Raw genomic sequence first — 22415 nt, forward strand, 5'->3', positions numbered from 1 at the left:
AGCCCTTGTGAAGGTTTTCTTTGCACTAATTATAGATCCAAGGTGTCCAGGCCCTTACCCTCCGCAAGCAAGGCATGCAATCCCATTAAAAGGCAGCCAAGGTAATGGCGGCCGGGGAATCAGGACACAAATATTGCATCAGGCCTTCTTCTCTGTGGCTTACTGCAGGCAGGACACTTCTCCCCACTCAAACTAAGAGGCATGTGTCTCTCTTCTCCCCATCTGAGGTTTCTTTCTTTGGAAATATATCACATCTCAGGGAGGGAGAGAGAAAACAGTCTCTGCTCCCAACTCAGCAGCGATGTGACATGGGGTCTCTGCCTCCCCAGGCCTCCCCTATCCATCCCTCCCTAAAAGACAGAATTCTTTAGCAATAATCCCACTTGTGGGCTATCCACAGTTTCCCTCTAGCTGAGTGGGTTATTCTTAAGATCACAACTTCCTTTGCACAGTATTAGTGTGAAAGGTCAAAGTGCTGTTATGGTACCTAGCAAAAGCATTTCCAATTAGCATAGTCTATAACAGATAAAAGTTAGAATAGCAACATTTTTGGCCACTGATGTTAGCACAGTGGCAAACCATACTCTTTCTAGCATACCTTATAGAGTTTTGAGCTATCTCTTGAGGAAGAAGTTGCAGTGGAAATAAAACAAAAGTTCCCAAAGATCTATTTAGAAGGAAGGAGGTGGCTAAAAAACAAACCAAAGAGGGAAATCCTATTTGTACACTCTCATCTAATAACTGGAATAAAGGATCCTTCTTAGATTAAACCAAGAAAGCAAGGGCTGCTGTCTCCCATAACCTCTGGAAAAGCTGACAACTACTGGAATTCCTATAAGCTGCAACATTATTCCTCTATGCACTGCCAGTGAAGTTTCGCTGGCAATGAAGCCTGACTGAGGAAGACCAGAGTTCATGTAATGCCATTTCAAAATTCATATTTAATTGGAGGAAATGCAGACGGTGGCAGAGATGAATAATAAGCTGAGCTCTTCACCGGTGACCTCTGCATTCATTTAGCTTGGTTGTGGGACATTAATGTTGAGAGCCTGTTGTTGTTTTAGCAAAATGGAACTACTACTTTAAAAACAATTAAAATTCAGTGTACTATTTTTTAGAGTTTGACCTACATAACTATATTATCTATTAAAATCTCTTTTTTTTAAGTCGTCATGTTCCTTGGTGTGTAGAAAAGCTTTATTTCTCATAGTGACTTTGTGGACATGCCTGGTTGAATAAAGAGACTCTTTCCTCATTTATGAAGTTATCATACTGTGCAAGTAGCCTCTACTTAGGCATTTCTACCTAACTGGCTGGCAAACTCCCCAGGCCTCTGGTCAGTACTTATCTTCCTCTTCCCAAACCAGGACCTTTCCCCATCAACCAGGAGTGAGTCCTGTTACCTGTACCGTCCCTGCTTCTCCCCTCACCTTCCTACCCTAACCCTCCCTCCCTCTTCCTTCAGAACACCTGGCAAGCTCAGGTTGTCACACATGTTCCCGTCTGATAAAGTGGAAGCAAGCAGCTCAGGCATCAGTGTCAGACAGATCAATGCTCCAATTATAGCTTTACACTAACAGCTGTGGGACCACAGGCAAATTACTTAGCCTCTTTAGCATCCTCATCTATAAGATGATAACTGTACCTACCTCAAATAGTTGATAGAACAACTAAGTAAATAACCTAGGTAAAAGCACCTAACTCAGTAACTGATAGCTGTTTCTTTCCTTTTATCTATCTGTGTCCCCTTAAAATCCAAGATACCATCTCTCCTTTCTCTGGCAGTGCAGCGTGCCTCCTGGTCCAAGTAAGACTGTGGCCCTCCTAGCAGCACATCATCAGCTCATCCTCTTACGTGGACTTTCTCAAGATGCTCATATAACATTAAGTTGGCTTTCAAGTTAAACAGCTTGTTAGAAAAATCTCTCTGCCTCTGACTCTGTCTTTCCTGCTTTAGTGAATCTAGTTAACAAACAACTCATACCAAACCTTTTCCTGTCAAACAGGCCAACTGAAAGCTGGAAACTAAACGAAGGCAACAAGGAAGGGGGTGTCATGGAGCCAATGCCATGTCCCATGCTGGTGCTCATTAAGAGTCTACATGGCAGGGATCCCTGGGTGGCACAGCGGTTTGGCGCCTGCCTTTGGCCCAGGGCGCGATCCTGGAGACCCGGGATCGAATCCCACGTCGGGCTCCCGGTGCATGGAGCCTGCTTCTCCCTCTGCCTGTGTCTCTGCCTCTCTCTCTCTGTGACTATCATAAATAAATAAAAATTAAAAAAAAAAAAAAAGAGTCTACATGGCAGACCTCACTCGGAGCTATAGGGAGGCAATGCAAAACTACAGGCCAAGTGTAAGAAACTGAGTCACGGCTATCAGAGAAATCTTAAATCTCAGATCTCCAGCATGTGTCCCTGTCCAGGCTGCTTTTGCATGGTGGTTAAGGCTCTGCTGCTCTAAGATGTAAAAACATCACAGGAGCTCTCAGAGTGGGCTACTCAAAGGTCTCAATTGCCAAGGGGAGAACTTTCTATCAGTAGCTCCCAAGGGGAAAGTGAGCTACAATCACAGCTGCTCAGAAAGCCCTGCCTCATAGCTTTACAGCCCCCTTCTCTCAGTCATCCTCAACAACCTGTGATGTGCTGGCTCATGCACACTTGGCCTGTGAGAGCTAACAGTTAAATTTTCAAGCACTGTGAGAGCCACTTGGCTTCATAGTGGGAGAATTCACATCCAACACTGCAAATCAGCCCCCTTCCGAATACTCACCTCCTTCAGTAATTGTTACACATATACTAGCACATCAAGGGCCAACAACTCTAAAGCTGAAACATCAGGCTCCATTTCCTCATAAGCCTTGAAGCTCTTAGGATTATCTCCCCTGAGATCTTTCCCTACTTCTTCCTAGATGTTCTCAAGTAATGGGCACCACCCAGGGCCCCTAACAATGTTTGCCCCATGGACCAGGGCTTTCCTTTTATTATTATCTCACTCCTCTCTGGGAAAATAAAGCTAGATTTTTTTTTCTTTTTTTTTTTTTTTTTTTTTTTTTTAAATTTTTTTCTTTTTTTAAATTTATTTATTCATGATAGTCACACGGAGAGAGAGAGAGAGAGGCAGAGACACAGGCAGAGGGAGAAGCAGGCTCCAAGCACCGGGAGCCCGATGTGGGATTCGATCCCGGGTCTCCAGGATCGCGCCCTGGGCCAAAGGCAGGCGCCAAACCGCTGCGCCACCCAGGGATCCCTAGATTTTTTTTTCAAGATTTTATTTACTTATTCATGAGAGAGAGAGAGAGAGAGAGAGAGAGAGAGAGACATAGAGAGGTAGAGGGAGAAGCAGGCTCTCTATAAGAAGCCCAATGCAGGACTCAATCCCAAATCCCGGGATCAGGGCCTGAGCCAAAGGCAGACGCTCAACCGCTGAGCCATCCAGGCATCCCTAAAGCTAGATTCATTATGATTTCTAAATGCCTAGCACTTATTTGTAGTGGCCCTTAGGATCAGGAGAAAAATCAGAAGGTTTATTAAAAAGATTACTAACAGACAGACATATTAGTTTCCAATGTAACCTTCACTCATTCAGATATGAAGCATTTTTTGTTTCCCTAATTTACTGTATTCCTACAAATAAGTCATATTATTTACTTTGTCATAATACTTTTGAAGATAGCTCTTCCAATATACATTATATATGCCTCCTCTGAATCCAAAATCCAAAGCCCTAATGAGAGTTGAAACTTAAAGAGATAAGGAGAGTAAAGCTCCATAAAATTCCTAAAGTAGAAAACTTATGAATGTGGTTATACTGTCCTGTGGTCCTGTGACATATGGGGATGCCAGCAGATCACCTTGCTGATCCTCCTGGAAAATTCCTAAGTTTATATGTAGGGAGAATTTTAGCCGACTCCTGGGCCACTTGGCTGAAAAGAAAATCAGCTTCAAGAGAGGTCTGTCCACTCCTAGAAATAGGATATAGAATGGTGGTTGCTGGGGTAAGGAGGAAGAAAGGGAAGTTATTCACCTGATAGGGCTTTAGTTTTATAAGATGAAAAGATTCTAGGGATCAATTGTGCAACAATGTGTACACATTAACACTACTGTACTGTACACTTAAAAATGAATGGTTTAAGGTGGTAAATTTTGTTGTGTGTTTTTTACCAACATTTTTTTTAAAGCTCGGTTTGCCTATTAAGTCTCATCACATGCCTAGCACTGAGGGTGGTTCATAATGGGCTTTTGACGAACACTTATGAATTGAATCCAAAACAGTACAATTAGGACAGGGATGAGAGTGAGTACATTAGGGATTATGGAAGTTGTGATGACAATTTAAATGACTGAACAGTATTTCTAAGTCATTCGGCCTTTGGGTACTCTGTGACCCAAGTACAAGGTTTACAGAAACTCTGGGACTCTTCTCCCTTCTTTCTGTCCTTTTTAGATCCTGGCTTTGAGTACATTTTACAATCTATTCCTCTCCATTTATCCAATCCCTATCTCTACTCTTTGAAGGTCCACCCAATTCTTCTCATTTCCATATGGTCTTTCCTGACCACCACAACCTACAAGGATCTTCCTCTGATAGAAGCTCACATGTCCTACTGCTAGTACTGGTCAGCTATCGATAAGCTGTCTTAAGCCACCTCTTGACTTTATTTCATCATTTGAGAACAAAAGTCCTTTATCACATTTCTGTAATCCTCAAATGCCTAGCACAATCTGAAGTACAGAGCAGGCACTAAATGCCAAAACACTGACAGCTGAATGAAGGCTAAAGAAAGCAAAGGCAGGGTGGGGGGTGGGATCTGAGTGGCTCAGTCCATTAAACATCTATTTTCAGTTGAGGTCATGATCTCAGGTTCCGGGGATCGAGCCCCGCAACAGGCTCCTTGTTCAGTGGAGAGTCTGCTTCTCTCTCTCCCTGTACCACCTCTGCCCCCACTCGTACTCTCTAATAAATAAAATCTTTAAAAAAAAAAAGTAAGAAAGAAAAAAAAAAAGCAAGGGTGGGCCAAACATTATTTGTGACCAAAGTCACAAAGTTGGTCATGAATGAGACTAAAAGCTTAAGGAATCAGATGCTCAGAGAAGGTTTTAACTTGAATCCTAAACTGCAATTGTGTACTCTAGATATTCAGAGCTCTAGAGAATCTTCTGTAAAGTTCTACCATGAAGCCCTCTCTTACCTATTATAAATTTAGAGCTGGCATAAAGCAATATGTAACAAGCATTTGTAAACCAAAACAAATAGTGAATAACCTAAAAGAAGCCCAAGATCCTCAATGGGCATTTTCAAAGTTCTGATGGCTTTGAGGAAAAGAAGTATGAGGTACTTACTATTCAAGGAGCTATGCTAATGATTCTTAAAATTTAGTGGGGGAGGTGTCAAATATTGGTTAGGAATTTTAAGAAAGACGGATATTTTTTAAGATTTAATTAAAATATATATATATATATTTAAAGATTTTATTTATTTATTTGAGAGAGAGTGTGTGTGCATGCATACACACACACACACACAAGGGAGGGGAGGAAGAGAGGGACAAGCAGACTCCCAGCTGAGCACAGAGTATGGTGCCAGTGTGGTACAGAGCTTGATCCCAGGATCCCAAGATCATGATCGGAGCCTAAGTCAGATGCTTCACTGACTGAGCCACCCAGGTGCCCCTTTTTAAAAATATTTTTTTTAAATTTATTTATTTATTTATGATAGTCACACACACACACAGAGAGAGAGGCAGAGACACAGGCAGAGGGAGAAGCAGGCTCCATGCATCGGGAGCCCGACATGGGATTCGATCCCGGGTCTCCAGGATCGCGCCCTGGGCCAAAGGCAGGCGCCAAACCGTTGCACCACCCAGGGATCCCCTAAAAATATTTTTTAAAAGTAATCTCTACACTCAATGTGGGACTTGAACCTACAACCCCAAGATCAAGAGTCGTACATTCTACCAAATGAGCCAGCCATTTGAGAGACAAAGTACAACAATGGTTATAAGGGGGGGAGGGGAATAGGCAGTTATTGTTCAATGTGACAGGCTTTCAGTATGGAATAATGAAAACATTTTGGTAATGTGTAATAGTGATGGCTGCAAAATGATGTGAATATATTTAATGCCACTGAACTATATACTTGAAAATAGTTAAAATGGTAAATTTTATGTATATTTTACCACACACACACAAAAAGGAGTTAAAATGAACAAACTTCACAATCAATATCGGACAAATGTGATATATGTGTATAAAATATAAAAATGCATGCAGTTTATTATAGTAGATAATGCACAACCATTCAGTGACACTGAGGGTACTGATTGATTAAAAAGCTCTGCCCTCCATGAAGCCAATGAGAAGTAACAGAAAAATGTCATCTATCTTCTAGAAATATGAGAAGCAGCTCCAGTGTGAGAGAATGGGCTTTGTTTAGTAAGCAATAATGAATTTACAAACATCACCTTGAAATGCCTCAAACAAAGGCTGTGTGTCTGAGTGTTGTCAGAACTCAAAAATTCACAAATCTCTTGCAAGAACAAAATGGCAGGCAGATCTAGCAAAGAGCCCTCTCTTGTCTGCTATGCTATAAATTCCAGTTAACACCTATCCATGGTCTTCAGCTTTTATTTTAGGAGTACTTTAGTATCTATTTGGGGATTAAGTTCCTGGGTTTTTTCCTTCTAGTTTGCTACTAACAACTGCAGGGTCCTACTGGATCCCAAAGCCAGCTCTTTGGGAAGCTATAAATACACTTAACATTAAGTGATATTAGCATTGGTGTTCATAAGTGAAGGGAGAAAAGTGCTCCAACACATGTTGGAGATTAACAAGGCAAGCAAATACTTCTAATCTGATAGTGCTGAGAATAAAACCAAGTGCACTGTAATGCTGTCATTTAGCGTCCTTCCAAGTCAGTTAGGGCAGAGAAGCAACAACTATTTTGAGGGCAATTTTGAAAAGGGTCCCAGAATAGTATCACCCTTCCCCCACTCCCTAGGTGAAAAGGACTGCTAAGAGAGGTAGTAAGTGTACAAGAACTCTGGGAGAGCAAGGACTACACTTAGATTATTCACCACTGATCCCCATGACCCAGCACCACACCTTGTAAACAGCAGGCATGTAATTATTTATTCCCTAAGTAAATCTTTGAGAGCTGCTATCCCTTCCCCCATTCTTGAACAGGGCTGTGTACTCTCCCTCCCCACAGAAATCACCTCATCGCTGGCTTGTGGATGTTTTTTGAGAGGCTCTTTCATCACTTCATTTAACTTTGAGAGAAGTTGGAGGAGGGTGAGGACACGTGCTTGCTAATCATCCTTTTCCAGATTGCCTCATGCGCCAGAATGGATTTTTATTATTGGTCTGTGGCTGCTACTGCTGTGGAAAGATTTCAGCCTGACCTTCCCAAGCTGCTGGGGAATGAATGTTGCACGTGGCTGACAGAGAAAATGTGTCCTTTTTTTTTTAAAAGCTTTTAGACTAACCAGAGTTCACCGTGGAAGGAAAGTCACCCTTTCTTGAACCATACAAAACTCAAGTTGTTAAATTCTTTTACATAAAAATGACATAGTAAAACTGATCTGAACTGGTCCAACAGGAAAAAGGTAGCATCCTGAAGCACCTCACAGAGAGCAGTGGCATCAAAGAACAGTACTCATGGAAAGAAGAAAATGAAAGCCATTTACGAAAGCAGTTTAAATAACAGGATGGGTTCTCACAGCTGGCCTCACAAAAGAGAACAAATATGTCAAAGGGAACAACTGATAGACAAATAGAGTCCTATCCATCTGGCTGAGGAAAGAGCCACTGGTGGGAATACTGAGAAGCTTGTCTGCCTGATGCCTCACTGAGTGAGCTGAGTAGCTTTTAGAAATGCTGGAACACATGCTCACACCATAGCTGGTTGGCTCTACCAGCAAAAGACTCAGAGAAGGGTTATACTGATACACTGGCAAAAAGGGAGAGGCAGAGTGTGTTTTATTGGTTTGGAACTTACACCTGGACTCTCAACTCATGACTACTCTGGCCCTCCATCTCGGGAGTCGGGTAGGAAAGAAGGGAGATTATGTGAATAAGATGTCTCATTTTGTGCTTTTAAAAACAGGACTCAAGAATCTCATCCCAAAACATCAAGTTCAATCCCGTGTCACGTTAATGCCCCATCTGTACTTTTACATAATGCAGAGCTGAGTGCAAGCACTTTGGGAGAAGGGGAAATCAGGCCAGACTCAAGGAAAGCAAACACATAAAGCTATCTGCATCTCCAACTCAGTCCATACCATAGAAAAACCTGCTCAGAAATAATTGCTCAAGGCAAATAGGACTCAATTACTAAGGAAAATCTGCCCTAATGAGGGCTCATAATTTAACAAGCCAAACAGCTTCAAATTAAGCTGAACTCAGGGTTTTTCTAATTGGCAGTTTTATCCATCTCTAAGTTCTCATTTCTTATTTCTAAAAATCAAAATGACTCTCTGCTTAAAATTTAAAAAGAAATGCCTATCACCCACTCTAAAATAGTAATTCGCTAAATTTTCACCTACATATCTTCTATAAAATTAAACGAACCCCTCAGATGGCACAAAAGCAGAAGCCATCACTCTATTTAAAGTACTATCGACCAATCCCTTACTAATTGCACTTAGAAGCCTGGTTCCTGCTACCAGAAGCTCAGTCACAGAATACCTCTGCTATCAAAGAGAGAACAACTGCTTGATCCCAGCCACCAACTATTAGAATCACTCTGGGGAGGGTAGTGGCTTACCTGCTCCTCTGACAGTTGGGATATATGATTCACAGCAGCATAGGATTCAATTTTGGGGTTAAAGTGATTGATGATGGCTCTGAAAAAAATAATTAACATTAATATAGCATCAGATGGAAGAAGCAGATAAATGAGTTAAAAACAAGTATCAAGTACCCTCTAGTTTGGAGTATGAGTGCATAGGAGTGATTGTCAGGGGGTAACTATAGTTTTATTGAACATGAGGTTACATGGGGCTGAACTGATAACTCTGAAATAAGAAGGGTTTATAATTTATTATACAAAGAATATAATCAAATGTCTCTGCTCTGCAAATTAACTAGGTGGAAAAAAATTCACAACCGAATAAAAAAAAACTACTCATCCTTCAGGCAAGAAACAGGACCCAGGGGGCTGTCCACTAGGGGGCCCTGGTGTTTCAGTCAGAAAGAAAAGTCGTTTGCTCTGCCTCTGACTTGGGAGAACAGGGCACTCAGTAAAGCTGGACCAACATATAGGCTAAATACAATCTCTGAAGAAGATGAGCTTTATCAAAGCCTAGAACCAATCTTGTTATTGTTAGTTAATAATTTCAAACCAAAATTTTATTTCCAGCCATTCAAACCAAAATCTGAGTGTCGTTTTCAAACACTTCCTCTCCATCACCCTCATATTCAAGGTCACCAAGTTTTATCAAATCTAGTTCTTAAAAACCTCTGAAATCTGAAATGAAGTTCCTTGAAACCAATGCTTTGATGTATATGTAGGTCCTTATCATTTCTTGCCTAGCATAGCAGTAGAAAAAGCACACATTTCAGCACTCTAATTCAGATTAGAGTTTAGCGTAAGTCCATACTGACAACAAAAATGATTACATAAATGAGAAGAGAAAAATCTTTCTAACAGAATAATTCTAAGTATGTGTGTAGATACTCTTTCCTTTAGGAGGTGGAGCTTGGTTCCCATTCCCATTGAGGGTAGGGTAGACTTAGTAACTGATTTCCAAGAAATTGAGTAGTAAAAGGGAAAAACAATAACTTTACAGTAAAGAATCTTGGCAGATACTATCTTATTAGCCAAATGATAAATATAAACATTGCCAGTGATTCATATGGCTGTCATATAATCCCTGATATGATATTATGACAAGGGCACTTTACCTCTGTTATACACTTCCCAAAACCTACAACCTCAGTCTCGTCATGAGGAAGACATGAGACAAAACCAGACTGGGAGCATTCTATAGGAAACCTGGCCAGTACTTCTTAAGACTGTCAAGGTCATGAAAAACTGTACTTGAGAAATTATCACAGACCAGAGGATACTGGGGGGACATGACAGCAAAATGCAATGTGCTACCTTGAATTGGACCCTGGAACAGAAAGAGAAAATTAATAAACTGTTGAAATCCAATTAACATGTGGAGCTTAGTTAATAGTAATGTATCACTGCCAGTTTCTTAGTGACGAATAAATGTACCTTGGTAATGTAAGATGGGGGAAACATGGTTGAGGGGCATAAAAGAACTCTGTGTATTATCTTTGCACTTTTTCTATAATTCTAAAATTATTCCAAAATAAAAAGTTTATTAAAACGTGTGTGTGGTAGTGCAAGAGAAATCAATAGTTTCTTTTAACATAATGTTGATAGTATAAAATTCTTGAACCATTTAATCTAATATGGGCAATAAAAGTATAAGCCAAACTTAAAAAAAAAAAAACATGGTTTGACCATTTGTTATTTTGGATTTTTAGGAAGCTACATGTCTCAGAGGGACAAAGTGGGAATAACACCTACCCTAGCACTAGTACAGTACCCAGGAATAGTACATTGTAGGCATAAAATAAATGTTTGTCGAAAGAGTGACTAAATCCTGGAGAATTCTTGCAACATTTATATAATAAAGCAATGTCAAACATCTCGCACAGTACCTGGCACACAGCTGGTATTCAATAAATATTCAATGAATGAATACATCAAACGGCATAGTAATGGGTCAGGAACAGAGGAAAATTCTGGTAACTTATTTTTTAGGACTTTCAAGAGGGATAGAGATATTATCTGCAAGTTAGGTTGTAACTTGCCCTAAATTCGAAGTGGGAAAGGATGTGGACCAAGTGGGGGTCAAATATTTTTCTCGTTCAGAAGGTGAGGTTTGAGGGCACTGGCAGGGATGACAACAGTCCAAGAGCAGAAAAGAAAATCAGGAGCCAAAACCCAATAAGAAGATAGGGGAATAGGTTTAGAAAGGAATTGAGAATCCCTCAAACTTAGCAGCAGTACCAAGTTAAAGTTAACCCAGGGAAGAATGTGAGTCATAGGGTCTAACATCTAAGAGTGACAGGATCAAGAAAAGGAAATAAAGTAACCAAATCAATCTATGACTAGACCTCAGTTATTTTAGGAAAAAGAATCTGAACTCTGTAAATACATTCGTTTCATTATTTTATGGTATTTTTTTCTTTTTGGTTTTCCTTAAATTTCTTAGTAAAATTTTTCTGAAAAAATGTTTTTTAAAACTCCTGACTCACCTAAACTAGGATTGTTTGTCTTCATTTGCCCAGCTTTGGAGAACAGAGAACTCCAAAGTATCTTCATGTCTGTCTGGGTGGGAAAGTAGCGACCATGGTGGCCGAGGTGGCAACCCAATGAAGCTGGTGAAGTCTGGACAATGAAATAATCCCTGGGAATGAAAGTGATGGGGATGCTATAATTCTGTTCCCTTTCTACCTGAGGAATTCTTGCACTAGCGAAGAAAGCAAGGAAGCAAAAAAGAAGGAAAAGAGAAAGAAATGGAAAGAAGGAAGAAAGAAGACAGGGGAGGGAAAGGGAAGAGGAAGGAAGGGAGGAAAAAAGGAATTGGGGAGAGAAAGGAAAAACCTGGGAAGTATTCTCCTCAAAAAGTATACTGATTTTCTTCCCTTCTCAAAGTTGTACCTATCAAGTGTCAGTTGGATCTACAGATGGACTAGGTAAGCAGGACATACATGTTGATACTGTTTGAGCATATTCATCCTGAGGGTATGACAGATATGCCACTCTGGGAATTTGGACTAAGAATAAAATCATTCTCCAACCTCCCCTGTGACACTCCCATCCCAGAGCCTCAGATCTCAGCAGGCAACTAAAGCCTCTCACTAGGCTTGCTGAGGGACTATTTAGAAACCTGAAAGAGGGGAACAGTCTAAATCCAGTTAGCACTCTCTAACCCAGTACCCACAAAGGGCATAGAGTATAGGCCTCTGCTTTATTTTTCTTGCTGTTTCTTTAGGATAATTAAAAATCTGAATACTAATCTGATCTAATGGAGATGCCAGGCACAGGGCTCTAAGCCCAAGAGGTAAGAAAAGTTGTCTGACATTGTTCTTCTAGGCTCCTTTTTTTTTATTGTTATTATTAAAGATTTTATTTATTTATTCATGAGAGACACAGAGAGCCAGAGACATAGGCAGAGGGAGAAGCAGGCTCCCTCTGGGGAGCCCAATATGGGACTCGATCCTGGGACTCTGGGATCACACTCTGAGCTGAAGGAAGAGGCTCAACTACTGAGACACCCAGGTGTCCCATCCTTCTAGGCTCTTTAGCAAGGAATTTCAGAGAGGGCTTGGAAGCTTCCTATTAAAGTTCTCAGGACTTTATACTGTTGAAATGGAAATTTGTTCTGAGATAGCAAAGAGATGACAAAACACTGAAACCAGGCTAAGTCCACCTACACTGAGTGACACATGCCTTTGCAGTGACTGAAATACTTAGCTTCTTCTTTCCCAGGAAGCTTTCAGCCTACTAGGGTTAACCTAGGTTGTGATTCCACACTGCCCCACATGGCCAGGTCTTACAAGAGGATTTATGCCTGATGCTCTCAGTGGGAGAAAGACGATGTACTAGATTTATAGATGAGCCTCTCTCCTTTCTTTAGGCTTCCCTTCCCACCAATATCATCTGCAAAAGGATTTACTACAATACATTCTGAACATTTGGGGGTGGGGGGGAAGGGTTCTCCTCACAGATTCTAACAGTAGCTCTTTCATTTTACTGATCAAAATGTTAACAGGTAGCAATTGTCTAATGTTTAAATCTAAAATTTGAGTGTTTCAGCAAGGAAGAAATGGCAATTTCTCTCTCTCTCCTTCTCTCCCTGCCTCTCTCTGTCTCCCTCCTTCTCCATCTCTTCCTTCCCTCTCTCCCATGTGAGGACACAAGGCAGAAGGCAGCTGTCAGCAAGCCAGGAAGAAGGTCCTCACCAGTAACTGACCTGGCTGAACCTCGATCTGGGACTTTTGCCCTCCAGAACTGTGAGAAAACAAACTTCTGGTTTTTAAGCCATTTAGTCTATGATATTTTGTTATGGCAGTGGAAGAGATTAATACATAGATATTCTCCTCTCCACAGGACCCTGGCACTTGGGCAAAGCAGACTTCAAACTAGAGTCCATCTTTAGCAAACAGTAGAGTGGATATAGTCTGCTTCTCATTCTGCAGGTGACTTCCTCTCTTTTAACCCTTTATATTGTGGATTATTATTTCCCTCCCTTCTAGAAGAGGATCCTGAGTTTCCTATGCCACAAAGTTCTAATCACAAGTGCCACAAATGTAGCTACATGGGTTACCAGTTTCCCAGGCAGAGTGAGCCCTTTAGCCTTTATTGAGTGAGAAACAGAGACTTTTTTTTTTAATATTTTATTTATTTATTCATGAGAGACAGAGAGAGAGAGAGAGAAAAGAAAGAAAGGCAGAGGGAGAAGCAGGCTCCATGCAGGGAGCCTGATGTGGGACTCGATCCCAGGTCTCCAGGATCATGCCCTGGGCTGAAGGCGGTGCTAAACTGCTGAGCCACCCAGGCTGCCCAAAACAGAGACTTTAATAAAGAAAAACCTTGCAGGGGTTTCTGAATGGCCTGTGCCATAGAGAAGACACACATACACAGAAGAAAGATTATGTCTGAAAAAATAGGATGGGCAGCAACATACTAGCTAAGAAAGAGATGTTCATTTTTCCTTTCATTTGCATCTTGAGATTTTCATCTAATCAGAGCCTTTCAGGTATTTAAACAAAACCTATCTTATGCCTGCCAAAAGCTTTCACACTAAAAAATATTTTAGAAAAAGGAACTTAAAAGGAAGAAGAGGAGTAGAAGAAGAGGAAGGTTTGAGGGGGCAAACAATGAGAAAACACAGTCATTATGAAAAAATTAAGGTATGACAAATATGCCTCCCAAAAATGTCTCTTTGACATAGGTGACAAGAGAAATGGGGAAAGAATAGTCTATTCAAGAAACAGTGCTGGGAAAACTGGATATCTATATCCAAAAGATTGAAGTTGATCCCCTACCCCACACCATACACAAAAATTAACAAAGAATGGATTACAGATCTAAATGTACCATCTAAAATCTATAAAAATCTTAGAAGAACACATAAATCTTTGCAACCTTGGATTAAGCAATGATTTCTTAGGATACCAAAAGTGAAAGTGACAAAAAGTAGGAAGATTTAAAGAAATAAGGCCGAAGGAAAGGGAAAGGAGTCTGGAAGTAGAACTTTGTGGGGAAAGGGAATATAATTTCTAACCAAACCTCCACCGTTTTTTTCCCCCTTCAGCTTTATTCAAACTGAACTAAATGCTCTATGAGAGCAGGGACCAAATTTATTTTGCACACAATATATTCCTAAGACTTTAGCAAAATGCTGGGCATACTGAGAGATTTTCGTTTTTCAAAATGAATGAATAAATCAAAGTCTAAGATGGTTTTTGTTCAGTCTCACCACAAGTAAGGAGGTCCATGATCACCACCTAATTCTCCAAAAGTATGAAAATAGAAAAATGTTTTATTCCCCATCCCAAAAGAAAAGATGGCTTGGACATGAACAGCTATCCTTCAAAGAAGGAACTAAAGTCACTGAAGACAATAAAGCTTTCTCTTCCTCTTAAGTCTTACTAGGAGCCTAGAGAAAAGCTTTCTGGCATTTCTTACTAAAATAATCTAGTATCTTCTAAGGTAAGCCTAATTTTTTGTTTGTTCGGGATGAGGGGAGACAGGAAAGAAGTGTGGGAATATGTTATATACTCTGTTACTGGGTCCCCTAATGCCACTAAATTAGGAAGTCCCAAAGGGGAAAGGCAAAAGAAACAGAAAATGTCATAGTAGGGAAACTGCTGAAGCCAGCCCCAGAGACATAGCTCTGTACCCAAAGCACCTTTAAGGGCAAGAATCTGGGCCACCCTCTAATGCAACTGCCTGCTACTGATTGCCCAAGACAGGGGTCACTTATACAAACTGAAGCAAAATGAAGTGGACAGATGGAACAGCAAGGCTGAGCCACAGACTGGCTAGGGATTTCTTGGTCCATTTTTAACTTATTCTCTCCGACTCATGACTCTGCAAAGCAGCTTTCTTTTCCCTAGTGCTGGGTGGATGATGGCCCAACTTACCCAAGAAATACAGGGGAATGTTACCTTAACAATGTAGGCAATGTAGCTTAAGAGAAAATGTAGATTCTTCCTCATATTCAGAGGGAATCTAAAGCAAATCTTCCAAAGATGCAAATTTTCACAGTCCCAGCTATCTCCCACAGACAAAAGCACCCAAAGGTCTTTTATGAAACAATAAATAAATAATAGTTTCAACCAGAAGTCCAGAACATGGTGATTGTTTCCTTACCTGAGATATTTGAAGGAAGTAGCCTATCTCTAAAAGCTGCTATGTAAATCCTACAGGCAGAAAGAATAACAGGGAAAGGCTGTTTACAGAAAAGTTTCTGCAGCTCTTATTATAAGGAGGGAAGAAACGTAACTGGTATAATTCAAGATGGTACACACTGAGAATATTCTTAAAAGTTTCACTCCAAAATTATCCCTATAAGGCTACCAGATTTACATTAAAGAGTCGATTATGGGTACATACCTGAAGTCTGAAAAAAATAAATTTGGATGTCAAGCTCCAACCTCATAAGAACTATAGTTCTGTATTTTCAAATACTTGCTAAACATGTACACATGAACATTATGCTTTTGCTTACATGGTTTTCTTCACAAGGAATGCTATTTTTCTTTACTCCTAAGAAGCATAAATCTTATTTTTCCCTTAAAGGCCGGTTAAAATACCACTGCTTCCCAGAACAACATGGTACATATAATACAAAAAATAAGGCTCTAGCGGCAGTAGATCCAAGGTAAAATCCTGGTTCTTTCACTTCTAAGTTGTATGACCTTGGGCAAGAGACTGCTCTATTACCAGTTTCTTCACCTTATTAGATTTCCTTTGCAAAGCTTTCCTCTATGTTTTTCTATATATACCATCTTGCTTGACCAAACAGGAACTTTTTACTTTTTTTACAAGCAGTCCAGATATAATACACTACAGATAAATTCTCAGATATTTGGGATTAAAGACAAGAAAATCATATTTATAATTGCTTCTACCTGGGAAATCTTCAATTGTTTCTGAGAAGAGGTAAAGGTAGGACTGAGTGGTATGTGGCAGCAGATAAAATGGTTCATCTGAGATTATTTAATTTTTTAAAAAAGTTTATTTATTTCAAAGCGGTCTCTACATCCAAGGTAGGGTTCAATCTCATGACCCCACGATCAAGCATGGCACGCTGAGCCAGGTGAGCATCCCGAGTTATTTAATTTTAAACTACCCTTTCTTTTCACCTTCAGAATTGCCTCACATACTCCCATTTCATGCAGTAATAAGCTTCCTTCTTCATGGAGTCAATGAATCTTTAGCCCATCCAATTCAACGATGACAAAAAAACAATTTCCCTTGATGCCTGTTAACAGCAGTGCATTACAAGCCTCAGAGACTCTACTGATTAACATTAAGCAAAATAAAACCTCAAATAAGAATACCTTCTAACCTTTTCACTTTGAAATGATCTAGTCAAAACTTCAGCAACTGACCTGTTAGGGTTGTTCCTCTAACTCATACCCTACACGCTAGGCTTTAACCCTTTCCTGTCAGTTATCCCCTTTCATATACTGCTGTTCCAGTGGCCCCTCTTTTCAGAACCAGAGACACAAATGTGGGTTCATTTCAACCTCACTAAAGAAGGCATTTTGGCAACCATCAGGAAGGATGAGCTATTGGCCATTGCATCTAGTTGTTTGCTTTACCCAAAGATCCAACTATGTAAATTGGCCTACTTTATTACTAAAGAGAACTTAATTTATTTGTGTACAAAAATTTATTAGTTGAAGGCACTGGAACTGAAAATGTGTATGTACCACGGTAATCCTCATAGTTCAACCTAAGGAATGATTTGAATTTAGCAGGTGAGAAACACAGGTGTCATACCAGAAAGTTATTCACCTGCTGGACTACATTTTCATCCAGGCACGGCATGAACAAATGAAGGTTCACAATTCATCAACTGGAGGGAAACAAGAAAGAGTTAATGTGTGTGAAATGTACATGCACAGAACCTGAGGGGCAGTTGCCACATTTTCTGAAGCTGTGTGCATGACTATGCATTTTGGCAGTTCGGGCTTTCTACCTTGATGCATGACTTTGCCCAATGTAGGTTTCTACCTCATCACCTGCTGGAAATTAAGCAATTGGTTATAGCTATTTTGCTTGAAAAATGAGCTAATCTCTAGCTACTGTGGCCCCAAACCATAGATTAAAGCCAAGTAAGATGCCATGGGCTTTACACTTAGGCTAAATTATCTCCTCTAGATCTGATATGAGAGAGGAATGGAATTCCTTCCTACTTTAGGTACCAGCCTGACATTTTTCCACTGTTTCTACAATCACAATGAATGTAAATGGAGAAGAACGAACCACTGGAGTAAAATGGACCATCTACATTTTCATAAAAGACATCACTTAATCCATTCCCCTTAGGAATGTCTACCGTTTATTAAACTTTTCCCTTAATAAATGAACAGAGGCTCCAAAACTTTCCTAGGAACAAAACACCTACAAGATTAGCCAATCTCTACTCCAGATCCCATTGCTCTGTGCTTCAGATTCTCTTGCACCATCTCTAGTTGAAAGCCAGGAGTTGCTGGCAGAGTTCCTGGGGATACAGAATACAGACCTTGATAGCCTTTACAATTACGTTAGCCCTGGATTTCCTATCTCCAGAGGTAAGGCCCCTCTACACGCTCAGAAACATCTAGCAAATATAAAGGAACAAAATAAGTCATGTGAAAGGGGCTATTAAATTTTCTATCTCACTTCAGGACATAAGAAAATCCTAATATATATCTGGGAGGGTTTCTTTTTTTTTTAATAAATTTATTTTTTATTGGTGTTCAATGTGCCAACATATAGAATAATACCCAGTGCTCATCCCATCAAGTGCCCCCCTCAGTGCCCATCACCCAGACTGGGAGGGTTTCTAAGGCAGTGGGGATCAGTTCAAAACCCCAAGAAGTGATCTAATTTTAATTAATGGTGAACTAATTTTAATTAATGGCAAAAGTTCCAATCCCTTGAATGTGACTCAAGAACTTTTAAAAACCTGGCATGAGCCAAAACACTGAAATATTTTAATTACACATCATTCCCATTAGCCCAATTAATCGGCTTATTATAAGATATTTAACTTTTTTTTTTTTTTTTTTTAGATTTTATTTTTAAGTAATCTCTACACACAACGTGGGGCTTGAACTCATGACCCAAGATAAAAAGTCACATGCTCCACCAACTCAGCCAGTTGGGTGCCCCAATAAAAAAAGTCAGCAATTGACTAACTTAGGTTTCTTTACCTATTACATCAAAAGCAGAGGGAAATTGTTTTAGTGGATCACATACTGCTAAACTGAAGAGAGAGGGACACTTTCTGTGGATCCCATACTAGTTAGAGAAAAAGAGGCACATGGATCCCTAACTAAGTTAGGAGAGCTGTGCATATGCCTCAGTGGTGGGGAAGGAGGGCTGAGGAATCTCAATTGGACAAAGGAGAAAGAATACTGTCAAGATTTTTGAGTGGTCCCATGTGGGCCATATGGATACTAGTAAGGAGCAGTCCTGATGTTCATACACAGGAGAGAGGGAATGGTGGCCATATGGATCACATACCAGTTTTCAAGTGCTCCAAGTAAAGACTGAAATTAAAAGACATGGAAAGAGGTTTATGTTCCATCCCAGGGGGACCTTTTAGAACTCCTCAGGAAAGGCAATCAGCGAGTCTGCCAAAGTAATTAAGCAAGTGAACATTTACCATAAAGCCCACATCAGTTAAGTGAACAGAGATGAATCTTATTACAGTGCACTGTCAGCTCTGAGCCTGCAGGTGCTAACCGCTGAGATGCGGTGTGACGCGGCCCTGTCTGTTTGCCTGTCCACTGTGACGGAGAGCTTCGCTCACCCTTCCCTCAGCTCTGAAAAAGCAGGCTGCTTTCACTGGCTCTGGCAGTGCTTCTGTTGCCTTCAGAAAGGCCCTAGCACAAGTGGTTCCTCTAAAGAGCCTAGGTGCAAATAGTGGGAGCAGGTGTCTTGAGGAGGGAGCCCTGAAAGAGAGATAGGTGTAGGTGAAATTTTGGGGAGCTGGGTAGCAAGTCCGGTTAGTAAGATAAGGAGAATGAGATAGTTTAGTAAGTTGAGAAGTAAGAGAAGAATAAACAAGCTGCTCAAAGTATTGAACCATTCTGCTTAAGTGAGGTTGAAAGTATCTCCCTCACTGAAAAGGGAATAAGTTAAAATATTTTGCAAAATATTTTCTCCACAGGAAAAGGAATGCTACTGATGAATATTGCTTTTGCAATGTTAATGGCAGCCTTAATATCAGCTTTATTCATGAGTTAACAGCAAAGGGGAAGAGCCAGATTTTCTCAACAACCCCGTCAGTATCTATTATTGAACAAAATTCACTGTTTGCTAGAGGAAATGAGTATTTATTAATTATCCTAAGATTTACAAACAGCACCTGGTGCACCATTTGGCCCTATTTCTTTGTGCAAATAAGTATGCAAGTCAAAAGAAAAGCCCCCAACTGACTGAAGTGCAGCCTCCTGTGTCAGAGACCCAGACAGCTTCTATCAGACAGAAACCTCACAGGAAGAAGGCTTTAAGAGTACCTGTGAGGACAAATTCAAAAATCATATAACATAACAACAACAACAACAACAAAAAATCATATAACATTTTCAAAACTCATCAAAGGCCATGTGTCTATCACTCAGACAAGTGGATAAAAACAGCTAAGTAGGTAAGGCCCCTTGTTCAGAAACCAATAAATTTCTAACTCCTTAGAGAGGAGGTCTGAAAGGCATTTCTGGGAAACAGGACCAGCCAACTGAGGAAACAAGATGGCATGGGCTGGGGCAGAAACTAACAGAGGTCTCAAAACACACACTTGAGGGATGCCTGGGTGGCTCAGTGGTTAGGCGTCTGCCTTCGGCTCAGGTTGTGATCCTGGAGTCCCGGGATTGAGTCCCACATCGGGCTCCCTGGTTGGAGCCTGCTTCTCCCTCTGCCTGTGTCTCTGCCTCTCTGTGTGTCTTTCGTGAATAAATAAATAAGATCTTAAAAAAAAAAAACCCATACAGTTGAGCAGGCACTCCTAGGTCTGAGCTTCTCTATAGGCCCAGAACAGAAGCAAACAAAGAGCTGTGGTAAAAAGTGATTTGCAATCTTACTTTTACCACAGCCCTTTGTTTGCAACAGGGCCTGCAGCCTCCTTACATTCAAAGGCAGTGGGAGGTAGGAGAAGCAGGGGAGACTAGAGGACTACTACACAGACCCAAGCAGCGCTGCCCAGGAGAGGACTTAATGTGAGGATAAATTTGGGGCCTGATTCTCTGACAGCACCTCCAGTAATAGCTAGTAAAGCAGTAAGAGCCAGGGTGAGAGCCAGCTCCAAACATTCATCATAATCGTGCAATGAGTTGACGGCCTTTGGGGGAGAGTCTATAAAATTCCGGAGTAAGAAAATGAAGCCCACATGGAGAGGGTGAGGCGGTTGGCTCTGGCAGATTGTCTCTCCGGGAGGCTGGGTATAATTGTTTTATGTTCACAAAGAAGTTATTAGCTGTTTTCTCTCCAATATACCAGAAATAGCTAAAAGATTTTCCTCTCCTGAAAAGGTGATGCTACCAGAAGAATTTAGTTTGAAAAGCGATTACAGAACTTTGTTTATCCTATATGCACCATTTTAGAAAGAGAACTTCTCTCTTTTCTCCCCCTCCCGTATTCGTCAAATTGACTTGCTTTTCCACACAGTGAAAGAACACTTTGTCCCTAGAAAAAAGGATTAAGGTATCTGAAGCTAAGAGTTGGCTGGCAGACCCTGTGACTCAATAGTTCAGTTTGTATGAAAAGATTTGAATACCTACTGCGTGCAGGCAGTGAGGGAGGTGAATGAAATTTGACCGGAGATAGCAAGGAATTTACAGGCTAGTGGAAAGACAAATACCACAGACACTTTCATTAAGATGTGGTAAGGGCTAGACAAAGAGCAGACAAAAGGTCTCATAGGACCACTGAGGAGGGATATTTTGCCCAACCTAGAAGCTTAGGAAAGGCATCCTGAAGGAAATGGTGTGAATGGAATTTTGAAATATTAATTTATAAGGTGAGACGGTCCTGGTACCTTTGCTTAAATGGATGGAGACTAAAATCTAATTTTTACTAAATTAGACTACAGAAACCTTACTAGGTAAGTTAAATTAGGTTCATGCATTCAAAAAACAGCAAATTTCTCTAGTAAACCAAAGAGAAAAGTTAGAGTTTCGCTTCCCAGTCTTGTCTTAAATCTTTTCCGGCCAGGATCCTTTTGTGAAAGCCGTGAGACCTTTGCCTGCTGGGGTCTTTTTTGCTCAGTGCTAACTCAAAGATGCTCATGGGGATGGGCTATGGCAGGTTCTGGAGCTCCTCTCTGCTAAACTAAGTGTAATCACAAAGCAGCTAAGTTGAAGGCAGGGCTTTCAGTCTCACATGGGAGTGAATGGATCTCAGCTGTGTGTGCCCACCCTCTACAGTGTCAGTCTCCAGCTGGTGATGCAGCTGCTTCACTTAGAGTCACACTGAAGCCTCTATTCTCTGATCTCCACCAAACCATACTGAAGAGACTAAATAAATGGCTCTGCTTTGCAGCTGCCTGTTAATTATAACTGCTTCCTTAGTTGTCTTTTGGCTTCTTAAACAATAATATACATTTGGGAAGGTCCTCTGTAAGAAACACACAAGAGAACTTTTAACCTCATGAAGAGCCGGAAAAAATACCTTACTGTCAAGGGCAGTAAGGCATCCAAACATCTAGAATGGCAGCATGTGAAACAGCATCAGGACACACAGATTCCTTCAGCAGGGCCTCTAGCTTATATAAAGAACAGTAGCCTATCACTCAGCCAATGAGAGGATTTTTTAAGGCATTCTGAAAATCATCTGTAAAATTCAGTGAATCTGAAACATAAAAATAGCATTAATTGCTTTGACTTGTTACTTTAAAAAACGGAAGAAAAAAACAATGCATAATATTATCAATAATTCATTTCAAAGTGGCTTTACTGGTCTCAAAGCCCCACTTCATATAATTAAAACCTTTTGGCTATCTTCTTGGTACCCTGGAGGGAACTAGAAGTCAGTAAATTCTACCGTGTTGGGATAAACAATTCAGTTCATCATTAAGAAAGGGGTCTGTCATTCTGGTAATTCCAAGTATACTTCCTGGCTATACTGGGTTAGTTCAGGAGCTGCCAAGACTGTCTTTCCTGTTGTCTGTTAAG

At 40.6% G+C, this 22415-nt stretch overlaps 1 protein-coding gene across 8 annotated transcripts in view; it reads right to left on the minus strand.

Annotated features, from left to right (window-relative positions):
- The window catches only part of ARMH3 (armadillo like helical domain containing 3), a 181807-nt gene that overhangs the window by 27429 nt on the left and 131963 nt on the right, over nt 1–22415 (minus strand). For all 8 annotated transcript variants that reach the window (XM_025466988.3, XM_049103002.1, XM_049103005.1 and 5 more), the window contains one exon: nt 8764–8842. In XM_025466988.3, the coding sequence (XP_025322773.1) occupies nt 8764–8842 (79 nt within the window). The remainder of the gene's footprint in view (nt 1–8763; nt 8843–22415) is intronic.

This window comes from Canis lupus, chromosome 28 (genome assembly GCF_003254725.2).
Source record: "Canis lupus dingo isolate Sandy chromosome 28, ASM325472v2, whole genome shotgun sequence".
NCBI classification, from domain to species: Eukaryota; Metazoa; Chordata; class Mammalia; order Carnivora; family Canidae; genus Canis; species Canis lupus.